The following is a 16,708-nucleotide window of genomic DNA, read 5'->3' as shown; positions in this document are numbered from 1 at the left end:
CATTGATTCTTTTTAGTGAATCAAAACCTCGGTACAAAAAGTCATATAGATCAATTTTAAAAATGACTCTTACGATCTGAATCTTTAAATGTAATCTATCTCTCTATCTCTCCATCTCTCCATCTCTCTCTCTCTCTCTCTCTCTATCTATCTATCTATCTATCTATCTATCCATCCACCTATCCATCCATCCATCCAGATTGATTCTTTTTAGTGAATCAAAACCTCGGTAAGTCGTATAGATCAAATTGACTCTTTTAAAAATGACTCTTATGACCTGAATCTTTAATGGAATCAGTCAATCTATGTATCTGTGTATGTATGTATCTATCTATCTATCTATCTATCTATCTATCTATCTATCTATATAGATTGATTACTTTTAATGAATTAAAAACAATGTAGTATAGATCAATTTTAAAAATGAATCTTATGATCTGAATTTTTAATGGAATATTTCAAAAAAGGCAAACTTTGTACAGTTTAAAATTCAAAAGATGCAAACTGTTTAAAAATTAAAGCATGTTTCTCTCTCTCTCATTAATAAATGAACTAAATGACATTTGCTTATTTTCATTAAATGCAGCACCATATTGACAGTAGATAACACAATTACTGCACCTTAGAAATAATTAACAGTATTTGCCACAAGTATATTTACAAAAACATTGATGCATTAAAATGCCACATGAAGACTTCTGAATAATGAATAGATTCAACAGCTATTAAAACAACTCAGTATTTTAGCACAATACATATGAGTCACAAGAAGAGAAATTGATGGTTTGGTTGAAATGATTGGCATTTAAAAAAAACGCCCATTTCTGATGAAAATGGCTGAAAATAGACACTGTTTTAACTACATCCTGGCATATGGATATGCATATGAACTCTTTTCCGTGTTAAATGTGAACAGGCCTCGTTCCGAGAAAGCACACTAATAATATCCTGCAGGGGAAATCACCAGGAGTAAACTCAGCAGACAAACCAAATAAATAAATAAGAGAAACACAGCAGCTAAAGCCGGATTAGGGTGAGCTCTCGGCCTCCACGCGCTCTCTAGAAGTGCCACACTTTCATTTGTTCCTGCAGTGTTTTAGGACACCCTGTGCTCACACAGCACCGCACTCCTGTCAGCAAATAAAGAAATAAATCCACCGGTGGAGGGATTTCCTGTTTTATTAAAGCTCACACACGTAGGAGGATGAATATGAAATATGACCTGAGGTTCCTGTACGATGCTATTAGTCTTACATAATTAACACATTTGAATTTGTCTGTTATCAAACCCGAAAGCACATCCTTTACATGCACATCAATAGATGGCCAGATTTAAACCCTCATCCTGACTGCGCTCAGAACACATCAAACGCCTCGATCAGAAACCACACACAAGCTGCTGAGAATAAACTTCTGACCTCAGCCCTCAAAACTCAAGAGAAACAAAGCAATAGCTTCTCAGTTAGTGAATAGCTAGTGAATAGCTTCACTAAATGAAATTTAAACAGAATGTCCAAGCTGTTCTTTTCCATGAATGTCTGAAATGTGCAAAAAGTACAAACAAAGCATCATAAAAGTATGGTTTTATGGTTAAAAGACAGGCCTGAGCGAAGAAAAGACCTAAATTTAGGTGATGAACAGTCAACGCCATCAAGTAATAATGATAATAATATCAATAACATATTTTTTTAATTAATTAATAAAAAAGAAAAACAAGGTCAGTGTTCCACTAAATTTGTAATGACAATATAAAAATTAACTTAGCTTTGCGTGGGAAAATAAATAAATAAATAAAATTAAATTAAATTAAAATGTAAATCAAATGAAATAAAATTATTAAATGAAATGACATTAAATTCAATTTAATTTAATTTAATTTAATTTAAAATATTCCCCTTTGAATGAACGGTCAGTGGCATTTGGTGCAACCATATTATTTCTAAATATAAAAGTTCTAAATAATAATAATAAATAATAATAAATAATAAATAATAATAATAATAATAATAATAATAATAAACTTTTTTAAAAGAAAAAAAATGTTAGTGTTCCACTAAATGTGTAATGACAATATAAAAATTAACTTTAAAATAGCTTTGCATGAAAAAAAAAAAAATCTAAAGTTAAAATTTAAATGAAATTTTATTAATTGAAATTTTATTAAATGAAAATGAAATTAAATTAAATTAAATTAAAATATTCCCCTTTGAATGAATGGTCAGTGGCATGTGGTGCAACTATATTATTTCTAAATATAAAAGTTCTAAATAATAATAATAATAATAATAATAATAATAATAATAATAATAATAATAAACTTTTGGAATTAATTAAAAAAAGAAAAAAAAGGTCAGTGTAAATGTGTAATGACAATATAAAAATGAACTTTAAAATAGCTTTAAAATATAACTAAAGTTATAATTTAAATGAAATTGTATTATATGAAAATTAAATTAAATTAAATTTAAATATTCCCCTTTGAATGAATGGGGGCATGTGCCAGTGGCATGTGGTGCAACCATATTATTCCTAAATATAAAAGTTCTAAATAATAATAATAATAATAATAATAATAATAATAATAATAATAATGCAATTAAATAGAAAACAGAAGCTCAGAGATTCATTAAATTTAATACTACTACAACTAACAAATGGTTAATGGCATCAAATGTGGTGCAATGAAACTAACAATAAAAAATTTTCCCCATTTGGAAGACCAGTTCATCTTGCATAATAGGAAGCGAAAATAAATAATAAGGGATGGAGAGAGATGCTAAGGTCTCAGATGAAAGTTTACAGGTCAATTCACTTGATTTTTTTGGGACACTGAAGAGGAAGGAGGACAGGATGTCCATTCATCCATCCGAGTGTGAGATCTCTCAGAAGACTGTGTTTGAAATCCTGTAGTTAGTGTTGGTATGAGAACGCAGCAGTGTGAGGCAGATGAACTCGTCACCAAGAGAAATGAAGACCTTGCTATAACGCTTCACCTGAGCACAGAACTAGCAGTTCGGGCTCCACCAACGAGTTACAATTCACAGCCACTGCAGTTTAGGACTGTCTTACAACCAAAGTCCGCAGAGACACGCGTGTGACCGAACAGATGTGGCTCTTTAATTAAAGACGTATAAACAGCAGAGACACTCGTACTTGGATACACAGCTGCAGGTCTGTTCACATCACACGACGATCCACAGTGATTACGATTCACAACCCGCTGTGACTTCCTCATTAAATATGCACTTAAAAAGATGATGAACTGTTCAGAAATCTCATGTGTGGCAGCTTTCATCATATCATCACAGATACAGGAATTACTGTACAGAGGAATGGCAGTGCTAACTCAGAATGCTGGTTGCTGAGATATTGCTACACTGTAAAAAACAAACAAACAAACAAACAAAAAAACAATTTGCTGAGTCAACTTAAAATAATTTGTTACCCTGCTGCCTTAAAATAAAGTGCAGTCAACTCAAATAAGTTTAGTAAACTTGAAATGTTAAGTTGTACTAAGTGAAAAATTAGATATTTGAGTTGACAAAAAAAATTTGGTTTGTGGTTAAGTAAGTAAAATTAAATAAGTCGAATCAACTCAAATATCCAAGTAGTCACTTAGTACAACTTAATATTTCAAGTTGAGTATATTTTTTAATTATTTTAAGTTGACTCAACAAATTTTTTTTTTTTTTTTTTTACAGTGTACATGAATGCCAAAGATATCAAGATCAGGGTAAAATTTGCAATAGAATCATGAGTGTGAATTTTAATTTTATTAGCCACACCCAGCAGGCAGTTGAACTGCAATTTGAACTGGAGACTAATTTAAAGGTGAAGCATTCTGGGAAATGAAGTTTTATTTGAATTTTAATTCATTAAAATTGCATTTAAATTTAAACTGCTGTTTGCCTTGAAAAGACATTCTAACTTCTGAAGTGCATAATAATAATAATAATATTTATAATTATAATTATTATTATTATTATTATTATTATTATTATTATATTTTAATAATTAAAAGGAAATTATCACTTCCTTACATTAAAATTTAAAATGCAATTGTTTGCTACCTCAAATAGAAAATTCTAAATTTTATTTGAATTTTAATAAAGTCAAACTTAAAATGTAATTCTGTTTGCTACCTCAAATTTAAAACTCAAAACTATATTTGAATTGTATTTGAAAAAAGCATTCTCAGTTCAATTCAGGACGTTGCATACTACTACTACTACTACTACTACTACTACTAATAATAATAATAATAATAACTATTATTATTATTATTATTATTATTGTTAATTATATTTTAATAATTAAAAGGAAATTATCACTTCCTTCCATCAAAATTAATTGCAATTCTGTTTGCAATATTTAATTTTAAATTTAATTTCATATAAAAAAAGCATTCTCAGTTCAATACATTTATTATTATTATTATTATTATTATTATATGTTTTAATAATTAAAATAAAAATGATCACTCATATTCAAATTTAAAATTACAATTCTGTTTGATACCTCAAATCGAAAATTCAAAATTTAATTTGAATTTTATTTTATTTGAAAAAGCATTCTCAATTCAATTCAGGATGTTGTATAATAATAATAATAATAATAATAATAATAATAAATCATAATCATCATCAATATTATTATTATTAGTAGTAGTAGAAGTAGTAGCAAATATAATAAGTTATTATTATTATTATTATTATTATTATTATTATTATTATATTATATTTTATTATACTATTATTAGATATTTGAATAATAATAATAATAATAATAATAATAATAATAATAATAATAATAATAATAATAATATTTTATTAAAACGAAATGATAATTTAATTTAATTTAATTTTATTTTATTTAAATTAAAACTAGATCAGTGGTTTTCAAACCCGTCCATGGAGTACCCCATTTTGTATGTGTCCCTATATCTGACACACCCACTTCAGGTCTTACAGTCTCCACTAATGAGCAGATGAGTTGATTCAGGAGTGACAGATGAGGGAGTCTTACAAAATGTTGGAGAACCAATGCACTAGACTGTTTTATCACCCAAATCCTAACTTCAGCCACTCAGGCTGGGTGACTCAAGGTGCCACTCGCATCTGTAACACAAACAGCCAGGCTTACTTCAAAACACGACCAACAGCAATATTTATTCTTGCCATATCAGGCAGCGCTAATGAAAGCAGTGTGCAAATAAAATCACTTTATTAAGTTTACCATCTTCCACCTTTCATTTCAGGGTCTTCAAAGATAAAGATGATTTTCAAGAGCTCAGGTTGACAAAGACCAGGAAGAGAAAGGCACTCGGCTGTTGCTACGATACCAAAATATCAAACACGAGGCAACTGCAAAAATATATCTTTAGAGTCTTATGTAAATAAAGTCGCGCTTCGCTGTTTACATAATCCCAGGGCTGCTAATGCTTCTTTGGGGGACTCGAGCCGTCGGCAGTACCCTTCCTGATTAATTGAGTTGGAAATGCATTCGGGATGGGCTTTCCCTGACAGGCGGGTTACACTAGCAATACATCACACTCAGAAGCGAGCGAGAACGAGGAGGAGGAGAGATGCCTACAACGTTTAGTCGACTGCGGATTCGATTTAAAGTATTAATACAATCCCGTGATGCCTAGCGGCCGTATCGATCGCGTTTGCGTGTTGTTCAGCCAGCGTGTGTTTGGCCGCCGTATTGAAGGTTTGTAATGATGTCTGCAGCTCGCATCGATCGCGAACGGGTCTCGAGGACGGCTGGTCGCCGAGGGTCTGTCACCACCGGTTTATCTCGCCTTCCTCAAGCCCCTTAACAAATGATTTCGAGTAATAGACATAATCCAATAGAGCAGAGAGCATTAGAGACGCTCAACATGACACTCCTGCAGAAGTGCAGCTAAGTAACTCTGAGATCAACCTGCGTCCAAACCCGCAGAGGAATCCAGACTCCATTAGATTACGTATTATTGGATTTTGAGAACGTATGCCGCTCCTGTATGGATTGTTATTCCCTGCCGTCAACGAATGTGCACAACAAAACCCGATCGAGACTCTTCATTGGTGTTTTATAAAGCTAATGCGTAGGGTCAGTGACCTGGCAAACCCCTAATATTATAGTCTTATAATAATTACATTTGGTGTGAAAAATATAACATTTACACTACTAAAAAAAAGACATGCAAATAAATCCCACTGACATTCAAAAAAAGATTTTTTTCTTTTGAAAGAGGGCTTTTATGCCCACCTAAGCTGCCCTTGTTTGATCAAAAATACAGTAAAAACAGCACAAATGTGAAATATTATTGCAATTTTAAACCAGTGTTTTCTATTCAAATATATTGTAAAAATGTAATTTATTTCTGTGATGTAAAGCAGAATTTTCAGCATCATTACTCCAGTCTTCAGTTTTACACGATCCTACAAAAATTTTATTTGATTTTAAAAAGCATTTTCAATTCAATTTAGAACAGTGTATACTACTACTACTACTACTACTACTACTAATAATAATTTAATTACTGTTATTTCATTTCCTTACATTGAAAATAAAATTGCAGTCCTGTTCGCTACCTCAAGTTCAAATTAATTTATTTGAAATCAAAGAATTCTCAGTTCAGCTTACAATGGTCCAAAAATTAAACAACACAATAAATAAATAAATAAATAAATAAATTTTATTTTCTTACATTGAAATTTAAATTGCAGCCCTGTTTGCTACCTCAAATTTAAATTAATTTAATTTGAATTTAAAAATAATTCTCAATTCAGTTCAGAATGGTCCAAAAAACTAAACGAGCAAACACAAAAACAAACATTTTTTATCATTATCAATGTTGCTGCTTCATTTTTTTGTGCTACTCATGATACATTTAATATTTCTTAGAATTCTTTCATGAACAAAATGTTCAAAAGAACAACGTTTATTTAAAATGCATAATGCATATTTGATGAATAAAAGTGTGAAAAAAAAAATTAAATAAAAAATTACTGGCCCAAAACTTTTGAATGGTACTGTACACTGAAGGAAAGACCAAACCTCTGCAGAAACTTGAGAGAAAATGTAGGGAAGATTGTACTTGTTAAATACTTAAAAAGGGAACACAAGACCAAAAGGTTGTTCTACAAGACAAGACAAAAGACATCCCGGGCCACACTAAAGATTTACAGCTGCTGCTCCATACGGCTGGTATCTGTTGTTGTGAATCTTTCATATTTGAAAGACAAGAGTAGCGAAGCAGAAAACAGATTTGGTTCAAGAATCCTGGGTTACAGTGTTTGGATATCACCCAGCATGAGTAATGTTAGCCGCCACTGAAAACTTCACAACAATCAGACTGAGACCTTGATGAGAGTCATCCTCCTGTTTGTAACTCATTGCATAACTATCATTCCCTTTCTATGGAGTCGAAGAAAAAAAACACTAAAGACGTGCAAAAGTACATCTTGTCATAATGGAATTGTCAGTGGATTACGTGAAAGTCTAGTTGGATTTATGGAAGCCGGGTATAATGAGGTTGATTCATGCCCAACACAACATTATGACACATTTGTGTGTTCAATAACAGCTCAATGAAGCACAACAGAACAAGTCTCAAGACGCATTTTTAAAACCATTTTAAAGCTATTTTTAGTAGTACCCAATAGGCCTAACATTTAACTACACAAAACCATCATAGCTTACCATCAAATAAAATGTATTGGTGAAAGTGGTGAATTTCTTACACAAGTGGTGTTATGATGGCTATGGCGGTGGTTATAGGGCAACTTAGAAACACAATTTCCGAGACAGCAAACTGTGACAGGCAGACAAAGCATCAAACACACTCCTATATTTCCAGAAAAGAATGCACATATCGAGGCACTAAAAAAGGCAGTTTGACACACAGGCCTCGGAGGGAAGCCAGGAGTGTTTGTCAGGGTGATGATGCTGAATCACAGGGCAGACAGTGTCTCTCTTTCTATTAGTTAGCTGAGGGATGGCGAACTCCAGGGAGGTAGACAGATGACACGCATTCACTCCTATCATTCTCGCCGCGTGCGATCGCTCCAGGAACACACGAGATTAAGAGATGCAATTAACTGTCAAAGACAAACAAGTCATGGGGTAAGACAACACTCGTGAGATTGCTCCATAAATTTCTCTGCAAACAAGCCGAGCGGGTTCGCGAGGGAAAGGACGCTAAGACGCTATATGAAGCGTTCATAGAGTCTGGGGATGAAGGATGTTGCAGCTGTGCCCTTTTGTGGTTCCATGACTGATTATTTTCACATTTGTGTCAGGACAGAAATCTAATCCACTAAAACAATTACATGCGAGGACACAGTTGCTAAAAGCACCTAATCATATCTCAACCGGTTGTGTTTGCAGGAACCATGGTGAGCAAGGACGCTGGTAAATGCATGCTCACCAACTCTGAGTCCGACTCAGAGGCAACGGCAGCCTCCATGGCTCTGGAGGTCAAAGGATCGTCGGACGAAAGCCGGCAGGTGCGCAAGCGGAACAAAGCCCTTCAGGTGCGCTTCAAGGACATCTGCGAGGCGCAGAACGAACAGGCTGCTGCCGCCCGTGCAGGGAAGCCGGTCTACAAGGTGGCGTACCGCAAGTACATGACCGTCCCGGCTCGACGATCGATCCCCAACGTCACCAAAAGCACCGGAGTGCAAACGTCGCCGGATCTTCGTAAGCGCTACCAGACTTTTCCATTTGAGCGGAAGAAAGGACATACGGTCAAGCATGCCGCTGTGGTGGAGAGCTGTAAGGACCAGGATGATGGCTTTGTTATTGACGTAAAGAGGGCGAAAGCTACCGAGGCCGGTAGGGAGTGCGTGCCCTCGCAAAACGTGAGGAAAACAAGAGCATTAATGCACACCAGCAAGTGCGTCGCAACTATAGAGCAACATCCACAAGCCAGGGACTGTTTGGAGAGAACGGACGGGCCGTGTTCGGATGCTCTGGTTCTCCCTTGTCCCCCAGATGGGTCCACGGACAACTCGGACTATCAGATCTGTAGCGTCAGAAGTAAACACAGTAAGGGCTTCCAGAGAGACTCCGAAACTCTTGATCGCTCAGGCAAGCTGCAATTGCTCAACTCTGGGGAAAGCGGTGGGAATATTCTAGAGGATTCCTCCTCCTCCAAAGTGACGGGACCCATCGCGTGGAACTCGCTCACGCAGGTGGAGTGCTTGGAGAGTCCGTCCGAGCGGAGCAAACGCAAGAAGGCGCTGCAGCTCAATGGCCTGCAGTCGCAGACGCTTCCACGGACCAGTTGCACTACGCAGGTCCAGTGCCATGTGGGCACGCTGTCTGCTCGACCGCTGCGGGCCATGGAGGAAGCTGCGCCGGTGACTCCGGTGTCCTCGACAGCCGTTCCCATGCCGGCGCCTCCTTGCAGGGGTGGCAGCGGCACGGGGTCGGGAACTCTACAGACAGATAATGAGGCGTGCAAGCAGATAGTGCCTGTCAATCAGGATGGGGATGTTAAAGCGCAGCTGCAGGCCATGGAAAACATGATCAGCTCCAGCCAGGAAACCATCAAAGTGCTGCTGGGTGTCATTCAGGAGCTGGAAAAAGGAGAAGCTCATAGAGAAGGGTAAGACGTTTATATTAACCAGCATGTAAAGGGTAAAAATCCCACAGGCTTCCCCAAACATGCAGTGTGTTGATCCACAATGGTTGTTTCTCTACGCATTTATGCATGGCATACAAGAAATTGTTCTAAGAGAGAAAACATTTCAGTCTGACGTATTGTTCGGTTTGCAAACTGCTATAGTAGGTCTAATTAGGATGGATGAGTACAGTTTTGGTTGGTTAGCAAGACTTAACAGAAGCACTCTATTTCATAAAAATAAAATTCTGTGCCAACAGAAATGCACCAAGCAGAAGTGCAATTCCCCACAGGTGCTGAAAGCTCCAATGAGCCACAATGCACATTGTTCAGAAAGCTGACCTAAAGATGGATTACTCTGGATATCTCTATGCGTTTACGCATGGAATACAAGAAACTATTCCAACACAGAAAACATCACTTCAGTCCCATGCACTGTTTGGTTCTCAAACTGCAACAGTAGGCCCAGTTAGGATGGATGAGTGCACCTTTGGTTGGTTAGCAAGATTTCAAGTGAAGCACTCAATTTCTGTACCAAAACAGCTGCGGCAAGCAGAATTGTATTTCCCCAAACATTCAAAATTCATGTCAACTGCAATGTGTTAAAAGTGGCAATGAACCACAATGCAAATTGTTCAGAAAGTTGACCTAAAGATGGATTACTTTGGAAGTCTCTATGCATTTATGCATGGAATACAAGAAACTATTGCAAAACAGAAAAACATTACTTCAGTCCCATGCATTGTTTGGTTCTCAAACTGGTATAACAAGTGCATCTTTGGTTGGTTAGCAAGACTACATGCCTTGGGGGTTGATTTCCCCAAACATCCACAACTCATGCCAACTGCAATGTATTGAATGTACTAATGAACCACAATGGACATTTTTTGAAGGCTGACCTAAAGTTGACAGAGCACCAACGAGCCACAATGCACAGAATGTTCAGAAAGTTGACCTAAAGATGGATTACTTTGGATATCTCTTTGCATTTATGCATTGGATACAAGAAACTATTCCAACACAGAAAATACTACTTCAGTCCCATGCATTGTTTGGTTCTCAACCTTGTATAATAGGTTAATAAGACTTTAGGGGAATTGCACCAAGCAGAATTGCATTTCCACAAACATCCACAACTCATGCCAACTGCAATGCGCTGAATGTGTCAATGAACCACAATGGGCACTTTTTGAGAATTTCAACACAGAAAACTTCAGTCCCATGCATTGTTTGGTTCTCAAACTGCAACAGTAGGCCCAAATAGGATGGATAAACACATCTTTGGTTGGTTAGCAAGACTGTACTGGCAAAACCCAATTTCTGTGTCAAATGCATTGCACCAAGTAAAACCGTATTTCCCCCAAACGTCCACAACTCATGCCAACTGCAATATACTGAATGTACCGGTAAACCACAAAGTGCATTTTTTGGAAAGCTGACCTAAAGAGGGATTGCTGTGTTTATGCATTGTATACTACAAACTATTCCAACACCGAAAACATTACTTCAGTCCCATGCATTGTTTGGTTCTTAAACTGGTACAGTAGGTGAAATTAGGATGGATGAGTGCATCTTTGGTTGGATAGAAAAACTCTACGGGCAGCACTCAATTTCTGCACCAAAACAATTGCACCAAGCATAATTTGATTTCCCCAAACATCCACAACTCATGCCAACTGCAAAGTATTGAATGAGCCAGTGAACCACAAAGTACATTTTTTGGAAAGTTGGAAAGATTACTTTGGTTGTCTCGGTGCATTTATGGATAGGATACAAGAAACTACTTCAAGAAAGAAAACATTACTTCGGTCCCACATATTCTTTTGTTCTCAAACTCTATAACAGGCCTAATTAGGATGGATGAATACATCTTTGGTTGGTTATTAAGACTCTAAGGGAGGCACTCTGTTTCTCAGATATGAAATTCTGACAACATAATTGAATTTCCCCACAGGTTTCCCCAAACATCCACAAAGTACTCCAAATACAATATGTTGGAGGCACCAATGAGCCACAATGCACACTGTTCAGAAAGTTGACTTTAAGATGGATTACTTTGGTAGTTTCCAATGCATTTATTCATGGGATACAAGAAACCATTCAGCATCAGTTTGAGAACCATTATTTGTTTCTATAGTTATAGTAGGTCTAATTATGGGGCGCTTGCGGCCTAATGGTTAGAAAGTCGGACTTGTACCCCAAAGGTCATTGGTTAGTAAGGGAAGCAAGTCGAAATTACTAGCAATCCAACGCACGCTGTTCGGAAAGTTGACCTAAAGATTGATTACTTTGGTTGTCTCTATGGTTTTCTAAACATTAAACCAGCCCCAAGAGCTGTTTGGTTCTCAAACTGACTGCTATTGCAGGTCTAATTAGGATGGATAAGTGCATCTTTGGTTAGAAACAAGACTTTCAGGGCAGCGCTCTTTTTCATATTGACTTTTATCACCTCAGACTCAACATGGGAAATTTGCTGGAGGCCTTCTAAACACTACTTATTTAATGATGCCAAAACCGCCTTCTACTTTCAAGAGCACCTATTTAATCTAACAATTGAATCCGCTCCAAATCGGGGCGAAGACATTAAGCAATGACAAACCCTTTTTGAGAGAGAAGAAAAAGACGATAAAATCTACAAGTACCTCACAAGAAGATTACGCAGTATATTTAGATAAAATAAACACGTCCAATCGGAAAATATCAAAGACACTAACTAGTAAGTTACACAAGCAGGGTATTTACACGCACAACAGCTGAATGTTTACAGTCAGAGCCAATCAATGATAAACCAGCTCACTCCCACAGCAGGATATCATGCAAATCAGCCCAAACTATCTCTTTAAAATATTCCAATGCCGCATTTAGCTTTATCCCACCCAGCTAAGCATAACATACTGATTAGTTCAGCATTTACGCACAAAATTGTACAACATTAAGTAAGCCCCTTATGAGATCGGTTTGCATGTAGTTTAAAGAAACAAGACTAAATGCAATGTTTGAGACCGGTTAGGTTTGCACAGGACTCAATCCCGCATATTCAAACACATATTTCCCTAAAGACGCTTCGGGATGCAAGCGCTGGAACCCCGCCAGGATAGTGATTAAAAACGGCATTAATTACCTGCAAGACTACATGTCTATTTTATATACTTGAAGCACAATTAAGGTCACAGCGAGAGGGTTTCATAAACAACTGATCCAGAGGATGATCAGGAGACTAGACAACATCATCATGAGGATGATTAGAGATCCGCTCAAGCACAAACGCTGAGAATCATGGGACAATGGACCGCTGACTGATCAAAACAACATTTCGCATAATACAAAGGCATTATCCGATGCATTATTATTAATTTCAGTTTATAAAGTCTCAGTGTATAAGCGCTTATGTATAAAGCCTTGACGCAAAAACAAATGAAACTCAACTTAGGTTTCAGAGAGGGAATTTTCTAACATTACCCAAGCACACGCCTCAGAGGTTTCTTATGGCTAATGCTTTTCTAGATATTATACTTCAAGTAATATTTTAATGTATTCTCAAGGCAATGCAATGAGTTTTGAATTCCCCAGCTCAGGTTTGAAAAAGTGCAGTGCAGAAACATCTAATGCTTGTGTGGATACGCAACATTAGTCTCATTCAGAACACTCAGAAATGTCATTCGCGTGACAAAAGACAGTGTGACTGGAGGACATAGGTGAATGTATTCATAATTACATCTGTTGCACTACCGCCGGCATGATGTAGTACTTTTTGACGTGTTCAAAAGCACGCTGAAGACAGAGACGTATGCAAAGAGTTCTTTGATTCAAAAACTTGCTACAGGATCAAAGGGAATGCTAGCAGTTGTGTAGCTAAACTATGAAGCACAGTAAAAAAGCGTGGTATGCATTAGTTAATGATAAAAAAAAAAAAAAAAAAAAAACATTGAGTGATTCATGGAAACAAGAAATTGAATCCATATGAAATATGCATTAAAAATATAAAATAAAATGTAAATATAATACAAAAAATATAAATAGTAAGAATACTATAAAAATAGTAAGAATTCAATTTTAGGAATATTTAACTAAATGGAATATCAAAAAATATGCCTTATAACATATACAACAAAAACGTAAATAATACAAATAAATATATGTGGTAAATATAAGCAATAATTTGTTCTCCTAATGTGTGTGTGTGTACTGTGTGTAATTATTATATATATATATAAATACACACAAATGTATATATTTAAGAGAAAAATAATTTTATTTATAATATACATTTATGTATATTATATATAATATTATATATATAATATAAATTATATAAAAATTATAATGAATACATATACTAAATATTTGTTATATATATTTATATATACTTGATATATATATACTAGATATATATATATATATATATATATATATATATATATATATATATATATATATATATATATATATATATATATATACTTGATATATATTTATATACACTTGATATATATTTATATATACTTGATATATATATATATACTTGATATATATATATAAATATATATATATATATATATATAAATATAAATATAAATATATAAATATAAATATATAAATATAAATATATAAATATAAATATATAAATATAAATATATAAATATAAATATATAAATATATATATATATATATATATATATATATATATATATATACACACACATATATACATATATATATACACACACTTGAATGTGTTTGTATTTATATATACATAATTACACGATTAATCATTTGACAGCCGTGATATATATAATTTTTTTTTGTTTTATTTAGAAAGCATGACCGTAGTATTAATTTTTATTTTATTTTTTTCCCCTCACACATCATGTCTAAAAGTGTCATGTGTGTGTGTGTGTATGCGTGTATATACTGCATATTTATTTTTATATTTATTTAATATATTCATTTAAAACACTTAAAAATTATACATAAAATTATACATAATATATATAATATATTATATATATTTATCTCACTGAATTATCAAAATATACAACATATTCAATAAGACAATAAAATAACAATAAATACAATAAACAATAACAATAACAATAACAATAATAATAATAATAATAATAATAATAATAATAATAAATAGAATGCGGTAAATATATGAATTAACTGTTTATAATAACATCATTAATTCACAAGTATTTTATTCAAGGGGGTATAAAAATAGATATTACCACAAAGTCATTTAAAAAAAAAATAACATATCACAAAATACATAAAACATCTACCGTGTTGCAGTAATATTTTAGCTGCTTGACTTTTCTTTATACCCTCATAACCAGCCCTTGCTAAAATGTGAGGCAAAAATAATTACTTTCTTTTATAAATAAATAAATAAATAAAAATGGACTCATCCATACTGAAAATTAGCTAGACATTCCAACATATTTGTCACCCGAAGCTTTGAAAATAATTACTTCTGACAGTGACTGTTTCTCAGTGCATCTATTTAAATGATAATCAATGCAATCTGCACAAATAATATGCAGAGGGTCCTTTGTGGAAGAATTCAACATTGTGTCCCAAAGGTCTTCTCTCTCTTTCGGGATACAACATAATTGACTTCCTTTTCACATTCCAACACATTACCTCCCGCGCTGTGCCAGCTGCTCCAGAGGGCTCGTTCTGATCACCGCCGGCAGCCGGTGCCTTGTGACAAACATTATTCTGCCTTCCTCCTGCCCTCCTGTCCAACCCCGGGCTCCCAGAAACAGCGCTATACATCACTGTCCCCATTAGGCACGGAAACGAGCCTCAGATAAACCCCACGCATCAGCAAACAGCACTTCACATGCTCTCATTAGAGCCAAAATGGCCGTCGGTGTCCTGCTCTTTTTCACGACGAGCCCCGCAGTTTGACCTTTTAAGGAGGCCGGTGCAGAGCTAAGGGGTGGCGACGCTGAGATGCACCGTAATGGCCGAGTGGGCTGCTGTCTGACAGCGACGGGCCAAAATGAGCTCTATACTGCTGTTTCAGAGTCTCTGAGTCACACAGAAGCAGGGCGTTTTCACACTGGACCGATTGCTGCTCAGCCCGGCTCAGGTCACAATGCATTTTCTACCAAGCAACCACAACTGAGTCTGAGAGGATAAAGGGGATCGGGATAGAAATCCAAACTCCAGTACAGTTCACGGTTCAGTACGGTTTAATAGTTTGTTCTCTTGTTTGTTCTCTTTTGTTTCTTCTTTCACTTGTTCTTTCTCTTTTTCATTCATTCTCATTTGTTCTCTTTCTTTATTCTTTCATTTTTGTTCTGTTTCTTTCGTTCGTTTGTTCTATTTTAATAGTTTGTTGTCTTGTTTGTTTGCTCTTTGTTCATTTTTTATTCACTCGCTTGTTCTTTCCTTTCTTTTCTTCATTCTTTCATTTGTTCCATCTTTTGTTTGTTCTTTCCTTTCCTTCGTGTTCTTTCTTTTTTTTGTTTGTCTTTCATTCATTTATTGTTCATTTGCTCTCTTTTGTTTGCTTTCTTTTGCTCATTTCTTTTCATTTGTTCTTTTTCCTTTCGTTCATGTTCTCTTTTGTTTGTTTTTTTTGTCATTTTGTTTATTAATTAGTTTATTAATTTTGATCGTTATTTCTGTCATTTGTTCTATTTCGTGACTGATTTCTTTTTTCTTTCTCGTTTATTCGCTCGTTCATTTGTTTTCTTGTTCTTTCTTTTGTTTGTTCATTCAGTTGTTTGTTTTACTTTTGTTCTCTTTTGTTCTCTCTTTCATTCTTAGTTTGATCTTTCGTTTGTTCGTTTGTTCTCTTTGCTTTCTTTTGTTCATCTCTTATTTATTATCTTCTGTTCATTTGTTCTCTTGTTTTTTTCTTGTTCTTTTGTTTGTTCTCTTTTGTTTGTTTGCTTTTCATTTTGTTTGTCATTTCTTTGGTCTGTCCTTTCGTTTATTTATTTTGTTAAGTTTGTTTGCTTTCGTTATTTTTTTGTCTTTTGTTTGTTCATTCTCGCTCTCATTTGTTCTCTTTTTTGTTTGTTTGTTATTTGTCACTCGTTTTTTTCTCTTTTGTGTGTGATTTCTTTTTCTTTCTTTCTC

General features: G+C 34.8%; 2 protein-coding genes across 3 annotated transcripts in view; one reads left to right on the top strand and one right to left on the bottom strand.

The window, feature by feature from the left end:
- The window catches only part of dock1 (dedicator of cytokinesis 1), a 302,275-nt gene that overhangs the window by 133,602 nt on the left and 151,965 nt on the right, over positions 1–16,708 (bottom strand). The window lies entirely within an intron of this gene.
- Positions 1–16,708, top strand: part of LOC127173765 (inhibitory synaptic factor 2A) — a 48,850-nt gene that overhangs the window by 8,954 nt on the left and 23,188 nt on the right. The window contains exon 2 of the mRNA XM_051123712.1: positions 8,377–9,598. Coding sequence (XP_050979669.1) covers positions 8,382–9,598 — 1,217 coding nt within the window. The 5' untranslated portion in view covers positions 8,377–8,381. The remainder of the gene's footprint in view (positions 1–8,376; positions 9,599–16,708) is intronic.

This window comes from Labeo rohita, chromosome 12 (assembly GCF_022985175.1).
Source record: "Labeo rohita strain BAU-BD-2019 chromosome 12, IGBB_LRoh.1.0, whole genome shotgun sequence".
NCBI lineage: Eukaryota > Metazoa > Chordata > Actinopteri > Cypriniformes > Cyprinidae > Labeo > Labeo rohita.
The sequence above is the reverse complement of the archived record's forward strand: the minus strand, read 5'-3'. Positions and strand labels throughout refer to the sequence as shown.